The sequence below is a fragment of the Belonocnema kinseyi genome, chromosome 7 (assembly GCF_010883055.1).
Source record: "Belonocnema kinseyi isolate 2016_QV_RU_SX_M_011 chromosome 7, B_treatae_v1, whole genome shotgun sequence".
Taxonomy (NCBI): Eukaryota; Metazoa; Arthropoda; class Insecta; order Hymenoptera; family Cynipidae; genus Belonocnema; species Belonocnema kinseyi.
In genome coordinates this window covers 138929610-138946622 of record NC_046663.1, presented here as the reverse complement: position 1 = coordinate 138946622, position 17013 = coordinate 138929610, and the positions used below count along the sequence as shown (strand labels likewise).

At 34.3% G+C, this 17013-nt stretch overlaps 1 protein-coding gene across 1 annotated transcript in view; it reads right to left on the bottom strand.

Moving 5' to 3' along the window:
• LOC117176693 (striatin-4) overlaps positions 1-17013 on the bottom strand; it is a 292342-nt gene that overhangs the window by 271451 nt on the left and 3878 nt on the right. Inside the window, exons 3-4 of the mRNA XM_033366947.1 lie at positions 13672-13706; positions 13390-13599 (exon numbers count right to left, since the gene is read on the bottom strand). Of these exons, the coding sequence (XP_033222838.1) occupies positions 13390-13599; positions 13672-13706 (245 nt within the window). The remainder of the gene's footprint in view (positions 1-13389; positions 13600-13671; positions 13707-17013) is intronic.

Below are 17013 nucleotides of genomic sequence, written 5' to 3'. Positions count from 1 at the left end.
GAAAATTCTGTAAAATATTAATAATATTGATATTGAATAGCTTCTAATATATAGAATCTATTGAATTGAAGACCATACTCTAATTATTATTGTATAAAATCCTTATCTTTAAAAACACAACAATGAATTTAAATTTAAATAACATAAATCAAAATAAGTAGGTATAATTATTCACAGTATTAATTATAAATAAAATAATAATTATATTATTCTAAGAACTGGAGATAATAAATAAAAGATTATCTTTATTATGATAAAAGTTTCTAGTTGAGAGAATCATTAAAGCCAAAGAATAATTAAATAATTAATTTTAAAGGAGTAGATTTGATACATTTTTCTTAATTTATTATTTTATTATGCATAATTGTTACCAACTCCGATCTTCTCTACCGACTTTATCAAATTGTACCCTGTTTTACAAAGTGAGTAGCAGGTAAGCCACCTTTCATTTTAGTTCCCGACAAATAACAATAAGGCAAACAGGGCGCGCTGCGGTAAGACGGTCGAAATTAAATACACGGCATAAGCAATCTCCTACCTCATCTCTGGTCATCCCGGCTTTTTTCCTAGTATAAGAAATATTTTGTCTTCAAAATCTGGGAAATAATAGCGAACATGCTAGCAGACGTCGCTGCACACTTTTTTTGTGTTTTTTTTTTAATTTGGATATTGCTAACAACGTGTGTATATATTTCGAGGTTATGTGTGTTGTAATTCACCCTAGCGTTTATTTCTTCAATAATTTCCAGACTATAGGAAAGGCAGAGATGAAAAACGACGTAACCTCAAAAATAATGCATATGCATACAATTTTTATTTAGCACAGTAAATTTTTTTGTTATTATCCCTCAAAAAATAGTCTGGGGACGTCCGTTATGATATTTTATAGCATCTCCGAATTGAGACATGAATTGAGCTTGAGACATCTACCTACTTTCGCCAGCCATATTGCTTTTGCCGCTAGTGGTGCCCTCAAGATTGCAGATCCCAATACTGTCACATTACTCAATCTGCACATTTCATAACATATAATTATTAAATCTGTATTACTTAACCATACTTTGCAGCTCACAATTCGTCAACTTAATTCTGTACAAAAACACAGAAATAAATGAGCAAGTATATTGACAAACTCAATTGGCAATATTTACAGGAATATAACCTCAGTTTTTAGTTGTCATTTAACACGGCCTTCACTCGTACATTTCATGCGGGAGAAAAGGAGATAACAAATCACAGCGCGTGTGTCCCCTTGCTTGGAGCATTGAGTTTAAACGCCTAAGTCTGGCTGTAAATGTAAAGTTACCGCAGTCAAAACTCAAAAAGCTTTGTACAGCATGATCGGTCTCCTTATTATTACTTTATGATGTAAAGAAGGATACTTATAATTGCTCATTGCATTTCGTGGGAGAAAGTAGTCCTACTGAAAAGTTTCCCAATCCCGTTAAAAGTAAGAGCATGGGATTAAAATCGTCTCTCGAAAGGAAGTATTTTTCAATTATTCATACTCGAAATGCAGTTTATTAAAAAAAAGTCATGACATTATTTACATCCATTTACAGTTGTTCAACCCAAAACGTTTGTTATCAAAAATGTTCAAATTCAAACCCTGTGAAATATTAATTCTTTCAAGTCTTCCAAAACTGCATTTAAAAATTTTTTACATTGCAAATTCTCGCTTTAAAATAAAAGATTATATAATATTATATATTATATAGTAATAATAAACATTTCTAAAAATTCTTAATTGAGCTTATTTTAAGTTATCATGTGATACGATATTCGTAATATTTTAAGTGATTAGATGGACTTTTTTCCTCGAAATTTGTTAAATTCCTAGTCAAAAAATGAATCTACTGACATATTTCTCGCCTGTTACAAAAAAATGCTACCTTCCCCGTCAAGCGGTCGCCTTGATTTTAAAACTACTACACTGGAACCGCAGTTATATCCTCTCGCACTTATAACCTCTCGCGCTTTGTCATCCACCACCTCGCAATAAAACGTGACAAACAAGCCATTTAGATCGCAGCGCTGCCTTTTCTCCTTCACTGAGCAGCATTGGTGGGATCCCCTTCCGGCAGAATATAAGTGAATGTTTACGTTCTAGGACGGCGGATATAACTGCAGTTCCAGAGTATATAAAAACATGAATAAAAAAATATTTTCACTTCCTTTAGTTTCACGTATTTATTACAAACAATTTTTTCACCATTTTCAAATCATATTTCTTTTATTGTACGAATTTTCAGAGAAAAAAGTTCCAACTAAAAAAATTGCATTTGCATTTATTTCGGTAATTTGCAAGCTAGGTGAATTTCAAAACTGACAACCCAATTCTTCTTTTTTTTTTTATTCATAATGTGTCTCCTAAGGGTTTCCATGACTTCCATTCCTTACCATTTTTGCGCTTATATCTATATATATTTTTTCAATCTTATCCTTTCTATATATACAATTATTTACAACTATTTACATACGTTTTATATCTAGTGTCTTATCTCTATTTCCTGCGATAGCGCAATTTAGGACTTACTAGCAAACGAGTGAGCGAGGGGACGAAAGCGAGTGTGCAAGCGAGAGAGAGAGAGAGAGATCATGAGAACGCAAACGCATCTTAGTCTACTTAACTTTTACTTTACCATTACTTACAATCTTTACGCTTCTAATCTAAGCGACTTTCTATTCCTTTTTCTTTCACTTTTTTATACCTCCATTTGCCTTTTTTCACATGCATTCTTTCATTCTGTCTCATTCGCTCCTATAGCACCCTCCAACTCCTTCATCCATTTTTCTCCTAATACATCCTCCCCTAGACTCTTAACCACAATCTCTTGCCAGCTTCCTTTATCTTCCATTCCTCTCCTACATCCTTCCCATACATACTCCCATGTTTCCTCCTCCCAATCACATATTCTACACTTTCTGTTCTCTTCTTTTTCCCAGTACATCCCCCCCTTACCTCGTTTCCCAATCTGTATCTTGCTATTATGGTGGACCTTTTCTCTCCCCATCCCTTTTCAAAATACTTTGGCACTCCTTCCTTTTTTATCAGCTAATACCATTTATTGTATTTTGATTCGTAAATCATCCCTTGTCTTTCTATTAATTGTCTTTTCCTCTCACTTTTTTCCAATTCTTCATAGTTTACTCCAGTCCCATTTTCCATTTCTCTATCATTGAAGAACTCCCTCATTTCTTCTTCCCATTTCGTTAATTCGACCCCCTTCCTCTCCTCTCTTCTACCTCCATCAAACACTTTCTCGTCAACTCCCCTCCCTTTCCCTCCCACAGCTTCGTCTTAAATTTTCATGCCCTCTTTCCCGCCCTACTACTTAACTTATCCCTTTGCTCTTTTTCTCTCACCATATATCCTGGCGTCCTTCAGTCTGCCCCTAGTTTCCACCTTATATACCTTTCTTGTAACTCTCAATATCTTTCCTTTCTTTCCATCCCCATAGCTCTGCTCCATAACCTAATACCGGCCATACCAGCGTATCAAATAACCAAATTCTCCTTCTCCAATTTATTTAAACCTTCTTTTTCCTATTCCCCATATCTGTTTCATTACCCCTGCTGCTTTTTTTTTACTTTCTCTTATATGAGCTGTATGACCTCCATCAGCTTGCAAGATATATCCCAAACATTTATACTCTTTCACTTCTTCTAGCTATATTCCCTTCCATCTCCCTGTCCATTCTTTCTCCCTTCCTCCTCCTTTTTTAAACCTTATTATCTTTGTCTTTTCTACATTTACATTCAGCTTTTTCCCATCTAAGTATTTCTCTAATCCTGTAATTAATCCCGCCATCCCCTCTTCATTCTCTGCCATCAACACTATTTCGTCTGCATATGCCAGTGCATATATCTTTTCCTTCCCTATCCTAACTCCTCCCCAACCTTTTCTCCTCATTTGTTCTTCCAATTCTGATATTAATAAATTAAATAAAAGTGGGCTCAAACGACATCCTTGTCTCACAGCTTTCACCAACCAGAAACTATCTCCTACTTGTTTTCCTACCTTTACCCTGCGTTTTGTCTCTCTAAAAATGTGTGATACTCTCTTTATTAATCCCTCTCTTATCCCTTTTTTTGCCATAACTTTTTCTATTTCTCCTCGGACTAATGAGTCAAATGCCGCCTTCAAGTCCACGAACATTGCTATCATTGCCCCTTTTTCCCTTTTAATTCTCTGATTTACTAGATAGTTCAGAACATAGATGTTGTCCATTAACCCCATTGCTTTTCGAAACCCTATCTGATTTAGTGACTCGATCTCATATATACCAGGTGCCTTTTCATCCTTCATTTTACCTAAAACCTTAATTATTTCTTCTCTTGATATGTCCTCTTCCTCATCTCTTTCTCTACCATATTTTCCTTCCTTTATAACTTTTCTGTCTACTTCTCCTAGCAAATCCAAAAAATATTTCTTCCATTCTACCATTTCAGTATCTTGGTTTACTCTTTTTCTTCTTTTTCTTTCTCTATCTACTACCTTCCATACCTCTTTTTCTGTCCTAGCCTTCTCCGCCTCTTCCTCAAACCTTTTATTCTCCTCCTCTCTCTTTTGATAAAACAACTCAGTATACTCTTTCATTTTTTTCCTATATTCTTCCCCACTACTTTTTCCTTTTCTCCACTTTCTTAGTTCCTTTGTGACCTCCTTTTCTTCTCTTCACAGTCCCCATCCCACCCACTTCTATTCCCCTCTTTACTAACTTCATTTTTGTTTGAGCACTCTAATCCTATTTTCATTTCTCCTATCATTTTTTCCATCTCCTCGTCCACATTTCCCTCTCCCATTTTGATATTTCTACCTTTTCTCTAAACTGTTCTTTTCCTTCCCTTGACCAATCCCCTTTTCCTACACTTTTTACATTTGCTTCCCTTTTATTCATATTGCTATTTCTTTTTTGTCCCTCTAATGTCACTATTAAGAGAAAATTATCCGAATCAATATAACCACCTGCCGCTAGTTTCTTAAACTTCTCTCTTACCTCATCCACTATCAAGTAATTAATTACCGTTCCTCTTTCACCTCCTGAGCGTGTATATTCTCCTTTCTCAACTCCTTCTATATACCTTATTCCTACCTTCTATATACCTTATCTTTGGATTTTCTTCCTCTCTCTTCTCCCCATTCCCTTCCTCCTCTGTGACCTGTTCTCGCATTTCTTTTATCTCCTCTGCTATCTCCTGCATATCACAGTTCACATAACCCCCCACTACCTTCCACTTCGCTCCTCCACCTTTAACTCTTCTACTACTAATCCTTCTTTTTGTTCTTTCCTGTCTTTCTTATCTTTCCATGTTGTACATTCATTCCTTACTCCAGTCACTATTTCTCCCATTGCTCTGTTCTTTTTATTCTTCCTCTTTGCATTCTGATATTTGAAATCTCTTGGTAACCTTCCCCTTATTATTTCCCATCCCTTTTCATCTAGCCACGTCTCCATCATTATGACTACATCCCATTGCGTCAAATTTCTCATAAACTCCCTAGCCTTTCTTTCCAATCCTGCTATATTCCAGTAACAAATCTTCCATTCTTTCCTACTTTCATTTTTCAGCTTTTATTCCTTCCTACTATTTCTTACTTTCCTATCTCCTGTTACTTCCTCTCCTAGTTTCCCCGCACCTCATTTTTAACTATCTGTTCCCTTTCTTCAACCCAATGCCACCACACTCCGCCTGTCTGTATTCTCCCATACTTAACCCATGTTCTCTTTCCCTTTTTTCTTTCATCTTCCGCTATTTTCCTCAATTTATATTGCATGTTCTTTTCTACCCATGTCAAATCATTCTCTATTCTCTCTGGACTTCCATATAATAACCTCTTCTTTGTCATCACCTTCCTCGTATGATCTCATTTTTTTAATTTCACCAGTACCATCATTCCCCCTCTTCGCTCTTCCCTTCCTACATTTTGCATTTCCTCTATCTCTAACTTAGCGTCAATCCTTTTTAGTACTTCGTCCACCCCTTACTTCAACTCTTTCCCCTCTAATCTTATACCCTTTATCAATATGTTTAATTTTCTTTCTTCCCTCTCTTTCCTTTTTATTCTTTGTTCTATTTTTCTCAGCCTTTCCATCTCCTTATTCCCACTCTCGCCCCTACCACAATCCCGGTTCGAGCTTTTAAGTTTCTTCATCCTACCTTGCATCTCCCCTTCCCTATTTATTATTATCTGTTTCCTGTTTTCCTAGCTTTTGTTCTAATGCGTGCATCCTTTTTTCTAACTTTTCCCTGATTTTTTTCCATTTTTTATTTCCTTCTTAACTTCAGCTATTTCCCACCTAATTGCCTTCTTTTATTCCGCTCCCCTTTTTTCCTACTTTTCTTTATAAATCCTCATTACCACTATCATCACTTCGCGAATTACCTTTAGTCTTTCCTCTTTCATCGTAACTTCATTTTGATCTCCGCTTCCGTCAGCCCCCTTACTATTATCAATCTTCCCTACCAAACTCTGCTTTTCCGGCAGTAATCTGAACATTTTTTGTTATTATTTACATGCAAAGCACTATTTTTCCACTGTTGAAACCTTATGACTCTACGCAGTGTAAACATAACATGCATTCCAAATACCGGTCAGTAAGTTGCTGCTTTTTCCCTTTAGTACATTGTTCTCTGCATTTTAACCACCTTTTTTAACTAACAAATGGTACTTTTCCCACCTTTTTATGCAATAATTCAGCACCTGTAACATCATTTTCACCCACTTTTACATTAAAATTAGGTACGATAGTGTACATTTTGCCAAAAATATGACCTCAATTTCTAAGTGCCCGCTAAGTCACATGGCGGCGTCTAAGCTTCCGCTCTTAAATGAAAAGCACTATTCGTAAAACAAAGCACGGTCCTGTGCTTTATCAGACTTCCCCCAACGAAAATTTTCTCGAACAATCAGCTTTATCTCGAAAGAGACAGTTCTACATCTCTATATGTCGATGGTTCTAAACCGGTAATGGCATATTTACACGTGCAACGTATTGCGACTCACGTTTGTTTTTATTACAGCGCTCGGAGGTATATGAAATAACTTCCTTACCGACCAGCGCGATTAATTTGAATTTGATAGGAATATGAAACACACGCATTTAACGAGATATTTACAAAACTATGCGCTAATATTTAGGAACGTAGAAATAAAATAAAAACTCTTAAGAAATTCACTAGGTTCCTTTCTCACGCTTTGAAAACTCCATAAATAAGGATAAAATTGATCAAACAGGATCGTACAAATTACGATATCCGGGCAAGTCACGTCCAGCGTATTAACGAACATCTGCAAGTTGTAAACTTAGAAAATTTGAACCAGACTACCCTCAATTTTAATACCTTTCAATTTTCCCATGCGATCAAAGTGACAGGAAATCTATTCTTTAACTTAAAACTGGTCCCTGGTTCTTTTTAATGTTCGGTCTTTGATTTTTATAGCTTTTCCAAACATTTCTGTTAAAATTTACGATAACCACTTTAAGTACCACCACACGTGTTTCGAATTAACCCACCCAGGTGACATGGCTACGCAGCTTCAACCCTTCCGGTTATGTATAAAAAACGGGCTCTTGTTTGGAGCTTCTCAAGTACCTCGGGAAACTGTCATCGAACGAACTTCACACTCCAGCGATGTATAGGGTGTGACTCGTGCCCCATGAGCCCTTTGCGTTAGAAAGGAAAAGCTCTTTGGGGGATAGATTTAGAACTGCGATTGGCTAAGCGGGGGTGGATCACCGCCTTCAACTCGACTTGACCCAGCGATATCACGGGGTAGCGTACCACAGTGGTCTGGAATAGGAATTTACTGTTCATAATAGGTCGTATTTCTTAACCGATTTAAAAGTTCTTTTTTAGAAATGCTTAGCAATTAATTTTTAAGAGAATTGTGATTTGCCTTTTTTAATTTTTTTTTCACAGAGCAACAATATATAAACAAATATAGTGCCAAAATTGACCATTTTAGCTTTGTGAATTCTTATCTCAAGAAAAAATATAGATAGAAACTCACTATCAGCCGGAATTATTGCACATGCATTCATAGAACATAATTAATTTTTATAATATTTAACTTAATTACTATTATCAATTTTTATAAACAAACTCTTATTAGTGTTTTTTTATCATAGAAAAAATCGTTTATTTCACACTAGTTGCTAATATTTTTCATAAGAGTCATAATTTGTAACAAAAAAATTAGCATGAGTTAACAACTATTGTTTTTATAAACATTTCTATAAACAAATTCTTTATAAACGAGTTTTTCTCATAGCTGAATTGATTTTTCTGAACAAACTGATGCACAATTGTCTTTAAAGCCATTTATATACTTTAAGCTCTATCAAACATAAACAATATAGATTGTTTATAACAATTTAGTTAAACAAGTCTCCTAATCGGTCGTTTCCTCGTAGAAAAAAATGTTTTTTTTTTCAATAATTATTAGAGTGACATTTATTGCGGTGACTAAACAACGAAATTAAATAAAGAATAATTTATATGATTGTTATAAGCAATGTTTTCAACAAAACTATGATTAATTTTTTTACATGCAAAAAGGATGGTTTTGAACTGAAATTATCCGACAATAAACTAACAGTGATTCCAAAATTGGATATGGGACATTAAATAATAATTTGCGTAATTGCTAATAACAATTTTAAAATAATGCGTGACAATCTGCAGTTGGTCGTAGAAAAAAGTTGTTTTTTCTTCAATCATTTTTGTGACAATCTTATTTGTGTTATTGAATCAATGAAAAAATTGAAACTTATAATTATAATGAGATTATTACAAAAAACTTAAAATAAATAAATTACTATTCAAAACACGAATCATTTTTAGATTCGAATTGTTCTATTAGTTCATCGAGTTCTTGATCAAGTTCAACTTCAACTTTTTCCCATTCAAGCTTCAAGGCTGCAATGAAAGGATCTGAGGACTCAAGGAGTTTGTGAATTAGGTCGCGCATAGTATGCAATCGAGAGATTTTTCGTGTGTTGAACTGTCGCATGTACTTGATATCGTTGTTCAAAGCAGCATCTCTCAGTTATATAAACGAAAATAATGATTTCTCTTGCGAGAGCGCGTGCGAGAGATACCCACCTAGCGGTGAACCTGGAACTGTACTTTTTAGTTGAGAGTCACTCGTTCTACATTTGTTTGTTATGAAGTTACGTACAAAACAAATGAAAGATAAGTGACTTCTGAATACGCAAGTACAGCGTTATTGCACCTTATTTTCACTTGTTCCTCACTCATTTTTTAGGAAGTTGCATAAAACAAATGAAAGATAGTTGACTTCTAAAAACGCAAGTACAGCGTTATTGCTATTTACAGTTTGCTACAGAAATTGTTATTAACAATTGGGCAAATTATTATTTAATGTCCCATATCCAATTTTGGAATCACTGTTAGTTTATTGTCGGATAATTTCAGTTCAAAACCATCCTTTTTGCATGTAAAAAAAAAAAATCATAGTTTTGTTGAAAAAATTGCTTATGACAATCATATAAATTATTCTTTATTCAATTTCGTTGTTTAGTCACTGCAATAAATGTCACTCTAATAATTATTGAAGAAAAAAACATTTTTTTCTACGAGGAAACGGCCGATTAGGAGACTTGTTTAACTAAATTGTTATAAACAATCTATATTGTTTATTTTTGATAAAGCTTAAAGTATATAAATGGCTTTAAAGACAATTGTGAATCACTTTTGTTCAGAAAAATCAATTCAGCGATGAGAAAAACTCGTTTATAAAGAATTTATTTATAGAAATTGTTTATAATAATTAAGTTAAATATTATTAAAATTAATTATGTTCTATGAATGCATGTGCAATAATTCCGGCTGATAGTGAGTTTCTATGTGTATTTTTTCTTGAGATAAAAATTCACAAATCGAAAATGGTCAATTTCGTCACTATATTTGTTTATATAGTGTTGCTCTGTGAAAAAATTAAAAAAAAAGAAAACCACAATTCTCTTAAAAATTAATTGCTGACCATTTCTAAAAAAAAACTTTTAAATCGGTTAAGAAATACGACCTATTATGAACAGTAAATTCCTATTCCAGACCACTGTGCGCAGCCACCAAGGAGGCGCAAAAAGGCAGTCCATCGTCGATTTTCGTTTTGTACACTTCAATCGTCTTGAAAGGTTAAAGAAATTTTTGTGAAATAAAATCTCCCGGTGCGGTCGCGTTCCCGATGTAACGAGCGTTCGGTAAAATAATTGTGAGTGCGTCATTCTGTTTAAAATTAATAATTCAACAAAAATTAAATAAATAATTTGATTTTTTCTTATATTCAAATCATTTTGTGTTTAGTGTTTCATTTCGCTACCATCCAAAATTTCTGGAGGTCGTTTCAACGGCCGTAATGCAGTAGCGATCCCGAAGCGGTGGGATTTCTGCACCTGAATATTAACATTTTCTAAATTTAATAATTAAACAATGATAAATGTTTAGATGGACGGTAAATTGTGAAAAGTGAATTGACAAACTCAAGAAGAAAATCGACGGATTGACTCAATTCGGATCCCGGAAAGTGGATGAATGGTAGCTTTCCGGCTCAAATGAGCGACATATTCAAGCTGAAAGACGGAGAGAATTTTCTGCAACCAGGAAGCCGCCAAGATGAGTGTGACCACTAACACTGTCAAACCCAACCATCCCGAGCGTTTTTTACCAAAAATTTTGGGTTTTCCCTTCGGGTTGTGCTGATGATTACGCTAATCAGTAGTGCAGGCGAATCTGTGTTTGTAAGAGAATCCATTGCCAGGATTCTGCTGCTATCTTCTATCGGACGTACGTGAAGTACGATCGCCTCGTGGGACCTATCGATCGTGCGTAAAGTGCGATCGCAACGAAGGACTTGGACCTAGACCTAATGGATCTGGACCTGGCCAAGGACTTCGCCACCCTGGAGGACTTTTAAGAACAACGATAAAGTGTTCAACGAAATTATTATTTTGTGAATTATTGTGAAAACAGTTAAAAAAAAGGAAGTGAAAATTGTGATATTTCTTCTTTTTTTCAGGGTCACGCACTTCGTCAAGTTGTAAGTCGTAAACTTTAAGTTTGAATTCTGCAATATGTTTCAATTAGGGAACTTGCGATTCTGCCTCGATAGGATATTTTCCGATTAATTTTCGCGATTTTTCAGGTTTTATTTCTTGTGTATGTTTTCAGGTTCTGTAAACAACTTTTGTCTTTCTTTTGAGTATTGTAAAACTCTGTTTTTTATTTTTGTGAATTTGTTTTTACTGATTAAACCTAACTTCTTATAATTTCAGTTTTTCAAATAATAATCATCGTGATTGTGAAATGATTTTGTAAATTAAATTTTTGCCTTTCTCAAAATTCATTTAAATTTTGTTTATACGTTTCTAGATAAAATAACTGAAAATAGATTTCAAACTCTGTACATTTTAAACACTTAAAACTTTCAAATCTTTTAGAGCTTTACATAACTTAATTAAAATTAATTCGAATTTTGAAAATGCATTAAATAATCTAATCAAAAGACACAAGATGACGCTTTAAAAATATTGAAGTCAGATATTTAAAAAAGAAAATCTGTAAATCAGCGATCAAGGTTTTAATTTAAAATTATTTTTATTTTTTGAAATTTCCGTTTTTATAGTTTAAAAATGCCTGGAACACGCGGTCAGAAAAGTAAACCGAAACAGCATCGCCAGCACCGGTCGCAACTAGAAGCGTGGTATCGGTGCAAACGGATCGTGAGGTGGGTCATTGGGGTCACGCCGGTCACCCTCTACACGTCAAAAATATGGTGGGACCTAGGTCATGTTATTTCAGAAGATGACGTTAAACCAGATCCCACAAAGGTGGAAGCGGTTAAAAATTTCCCAGTTCCTATACAAAGGAAAATATCAAACAATTTCTTGGATTAATAGGTTATTACCGACGTTTTATTTCGGAATTTGCTAAAATCTGAAAGGGGGTGTGCTGTTTAAATGGACAGAAACCCAGCAATCAGCTTTCGAAACGCTTCGTGACATAATTTGTTCAGAACCCCTTCTTCAAAACCCCGATTTTACCAAGCCATTTATTATAAAGACAGATGCATCTAATTATGCATCAGGGGCTGTTTTGAGCCAAGGCGAAATTGGAGAGGATTTGCCCATCGCCTATGCATCTCGTACTTTAATTGATGCAGAAACAATGTATTTTACAACCGAGCCGGAACTGCTTGCAATTGTCTTCGCGGTCCAGAATTTTCGCCCATATCTTTATGGTAGAAAATTTGTGCTGGTTACCGATCATCGTCCCCTGGTTTCGCTGCATAATTGAAAGATCCTAATTCTCGTTTAGGACGCTGAAAAATTAAACTGAGCGATTATGATTACGATATTGTTTACAAACGTAGGCAAATAAATGCAAATGCGGACGCGCTTTCCCGAAACCCTCATGATAATTTAAATAAAAGTAGCGAGACCTCGACTCTTTATTCCCCGGGTGGTCGGATTTTGACCAGCGCTGGTTCCCAAGGTGGTTACCAAGGTAACCAGACTGAGGGCATTGTTGAAAGGTGTTAGGGGCCCCATATCAGCGCACTGCCCCATCACTAAAAATGGCGCACCAGCTGGGGGAAAGAGACACTTGATCCCCGGAGATTTTAATTATTGCAAAGATGACCCAGTAGAGAAAGGTCACAATTTTCCGGGACCCCAGGTACAATACGCAGATTTGGCACTAAGTCCACTGCAAGCCTCGAGTGGAGAACAGGTGGATAGAGAAAGAGTGGTGGGTTTCGGAAACGCGTGAAAGCGAGATGGAATGCAATGTTTCGCCAGTCCTAGTAGTCGTAGAATCATGTTTGAAATAGAGCAAAGATAAACTACTTATGGGTAAACGACGCATCGTCAATTTCATATCAAGTGATTGCAATTTAGAATCTCAGGTCAACAGGGATTTAATTATTCACTTAGAACCTTTCAAAATTATTTTGAAGCTTCAAAGGTTTTGGCTAGAAATCTTTTTAAAAATCAGTACTTTTTCAAATCTTTTACAAGTATTTTAGAGTTTAAAACTCTTTTCCTTTCTTTTTAAATCTTCCAACCATTTCTTGAATTTACTAGAGTTGTATTATTTTTATTTTTTAACCTTATTAAATTTAAATACTGCTTTAGTCTTCTATTTTATCGAATTGTAAGGAAATCAAATTTCTTCTAAATTTATATATCATGGAAAAATTTGGCTTTAACATCTTTTAAACTCTCCAAACTATAAAAGGTAAATTACATTTTGCTCTTAGTACTTGATAGAAGTTATAACTTTGAAGAATAAAACATTTAGTATTTGTTTTTAAATACTCTCCATAAAATTTCCACTATACTAAAGACCTATAACACATACCTTCTGAAAACAGTCCTCCTGGTATTTGTCCAAATATTCTATATCATTTTCTTGCTGAAAATTCTTCTCACATGGTTCACTCAGGGTAACACCATTGCCCCTAATGGGAAAATTTGCTATGTCAATATTTTGGAAGCAGTTATGATTATACGCTTCATGCACATTGAGTATTTGCTGCGTGCAAATTCCGCAGTACAGATTTTGCAAAACCTGACATATGCAAAAATATAAATATCAGTTATTTAGTTTTTATTGTTATTTAAACTTATCAATTATACTTACTCCGTCGTATTCGTAGTCCGTAAGATCCGTGTAACCTGCATAAAAACTAGTAGTTTTTTATTAGACATTGATAGAGTACTCTTAATATTATTTAGATTGATGGAATTCTATTATATTTGTACTATTATTATGTATAATCATTTTTTAAGGTGGGTAACAAGATATGTTTTTGAAGTGTATGTAAACTTTAAAGGTTAGATTTGAGGTTATATACTTATTGCATTGTCAATGTTTCTTTAGGAATTCGTATATAAGTATTCATTCGTTACAACTTATAATACAACATTAATTAGTGTGAATATTCTTCAAGTTTGAGACTTCTTAATCACACCAAATTAATACATAAAGCCGTTGTATTGTAATTACTCGAACCATGTGCTCAAACCTCTCAAACTGAATTGGCGATTACGTCTGCTATATAAAATATACAGCAATGCCAACTCTTAATTATTTTGTAAATCAATTTTTGTTGATAATAAATACAAATTCATTCCAAAAACTTTGCTTTTATCATTGCAAATAATGATATAATCATTTTTAAATTAATTTTTATATTTTTGAAACTTTCCGCCGTTAGGAAAATTTTCCGACTTCGGGAAATCGAGGTGTGAACGGATTTATAGTCTGCTGGCTGTTGATTGACCAACCAACTGGTGGTGTAAAAGAGCCTTACACGATGCAAATTACGCGTATATAGGTCTTTACGTTCTGCGGTTCCCGTTTCCCTCCACAAATACAGGGTGATTTTTTCACTTGAAACTTTCAAATATCTCGAAAAATAGGCACTCTATGAAAGAATGTTATGAATCAAAATTTAATCACTCTGAGGAGTACATACACTGATGTTATAATCGGCTCCCTGACATCGCCCCTGGGGTGGTGGCATGTTCGAAATCTTAAATGGTATATGAAAGTTTCAAGTTGAAAAAATCACCCTGTAGAACCTCTGAAACTTATTGCCCATTGCGAACATTTCTTGAAATAAATTAACAGAATCACATAGGCACATACGTTTATTATAATGAACTTGGTTTATCAGTGTATATTTTATGAGGTAAATTTTTTTCAAAATTGAAAATATAAACATATAAACAGTTTTTTCAGCTATTAAATAATGAATTGATTAATATTTTATAATGATAGAGGAGAGTACTCGAATATGAGATATTCTCGTAATATGAGAAAGCGGGGTATCAGCTAAACTAAGAGACCCACTCTGTTGGTTCTATTACTAACTTGTAGCCCTTGAAGAAAGAGTAATTTCGTGCTATAGTCCATTTTTCATTGGGCTTCTAAAGATTATAGGGGAACTTTTTGTGAAGTCGATGGTGATCGAGTTCTTGGAAGGGAATGCTTTAAACTCTATTTATTATTCATTAAATATGTATTTAGCAGTAAAGTTTGTTTGGAGTGATGGGGATTGAATAACTAAGTGGGAAAATATCGATAGTGTTGAAGTTTTTCATTGTACAGGTCAGGCATAGTAAGTGCATAGTTGCACGGTGTGGTTCTCATAATATAAGATATCTGTGGTTTTTATAACACTGTGGCTGCGCGGAGGAAATTGGTTACAAAAGTGTTTGTGACTACTATAAAAACTAAATATATCTAAATAACAGTAAATTTACACTTCGGAAACAGAGAATGAAGTTTTTCATTAAAAATAATAATTTATTTTGCACTTTATTAGCTATTTTCTGGGGTATCTCATATTATGAGAATAGTTTGACGAGTTTGGAAAAAGCAGTTTTTTACATTTTTTGTATTTTCAGCATAAAAAAATTCTTAATACAATTTTTTATTTGAGCTGCTTATGACAAACTAAATTTCCTTTAAAATGACTTATATTACTTTTAAATTCGGTACATGGAATTCCGACAATCACGCTAAACAGAGTTGGTATCTCATATTTAGGTACTCTCCTCTAATAATAATAACAAAAACATAAATGTAAAAATAATTACAAATTACGAAGACATTTTGGGTTAGAATAATTCACCTTTAGTCCTAAAAAATATATTAAAATATATATCAATTACAATTCTTAAAAAGAGCAAATGTCACAATATCAAAAAATTATTTAAATACCTGTGTTCCAGAAGATGCTTACAAGCAACGTTCTTAAATATTATGTTGAAATAAAAAACATTGGGTGATTTTGATTTATTGTATTTACTTGTATACGTTTAAAATTAATCTCATCACATGGAATTTTTGACCGTTTTGGTACGTAATTTACTAGGTATTTTACCTGTTTTCTACGTAAAAAAATTGACTTAGGTATTTTACGTAAAAAACATTCAGTTACGCTTAATTACACATCGCTGCTGGTCAGTGTCAGCTAGTGCCTAGATCTTAAATTTTCGTGCGCAGGTGCGCAGTTGTCCTCTTCCTATACATGGAAAAGTGTGCGAGAAAGAAAGTTTGTCAACTTGACGTAAGTTCTAGAGGTTATGTTCGTTTGTTTTTATGCAGGTGTGAACATTTTTTCAATTGCAAGGTATAATTATTTAAATTTCTAGAGTGTCTATTCATCTGTTTAAGAGAAGGACTTCAGCCTTAAGTCTTTTAAAGTCAAAAGAGTGCATTATAAAAGTGGTAAGTATATAGACTATAATGAAATTGTTCGACCAAGAAATCTTCAAATGGTAGTACATTATTATTTTTGAAATCGTACGTTGGTATGAAGAATACTGATTTTTTCAAAACACTTCCAAACCTTTTTTATCGTAAAAAAACTGTCTGATTGATAATATAATCGGTATAGTTGCCTAAGATCGCGTCAATTTGACAAGCAGTTGGGTCTCCTTATTATTCACTCGTGACCGATCCTAATCATCCTCTGATGGCATCGTTCCGCGGTCTGCGTATTTTGTTTACATTTATTTCAAGTGTCAACTAAAGGTGTATTTACACGCCTGTCGTATGAAAACAGAAAATGTATCTTCCTCTCATTCTACCATGTGACAGTGCCACGCATTTATCGCACTCAAGATTTTTCTCTATTTTCCGTTGGGTGAAAAATATAGAGTAAGATAAATACATGGCATCATCACATGGCAGAGTGAGAGGAGGATAAATTTTCCGTCTGCATACGCCAGACGTGTTAATACACCATCCCTTTTTTAGTGAACTTGTATTATGTTATTGTTCAACAATAACAAATTATAATTGATTTGGCTAACCCTACCGGAAATCAAGATGATTTCGTCCAGGAAAGCATCAAATAAAATTGACCCCTTGCTACAGTCTGTCAAGTTAAAGCGTGGGTGGCTTTACTCGCAGTCGGTAAGGTGTATCGACATGATTTTGGTGTCAAAATATTAAGAAGAGCTCCCTCTT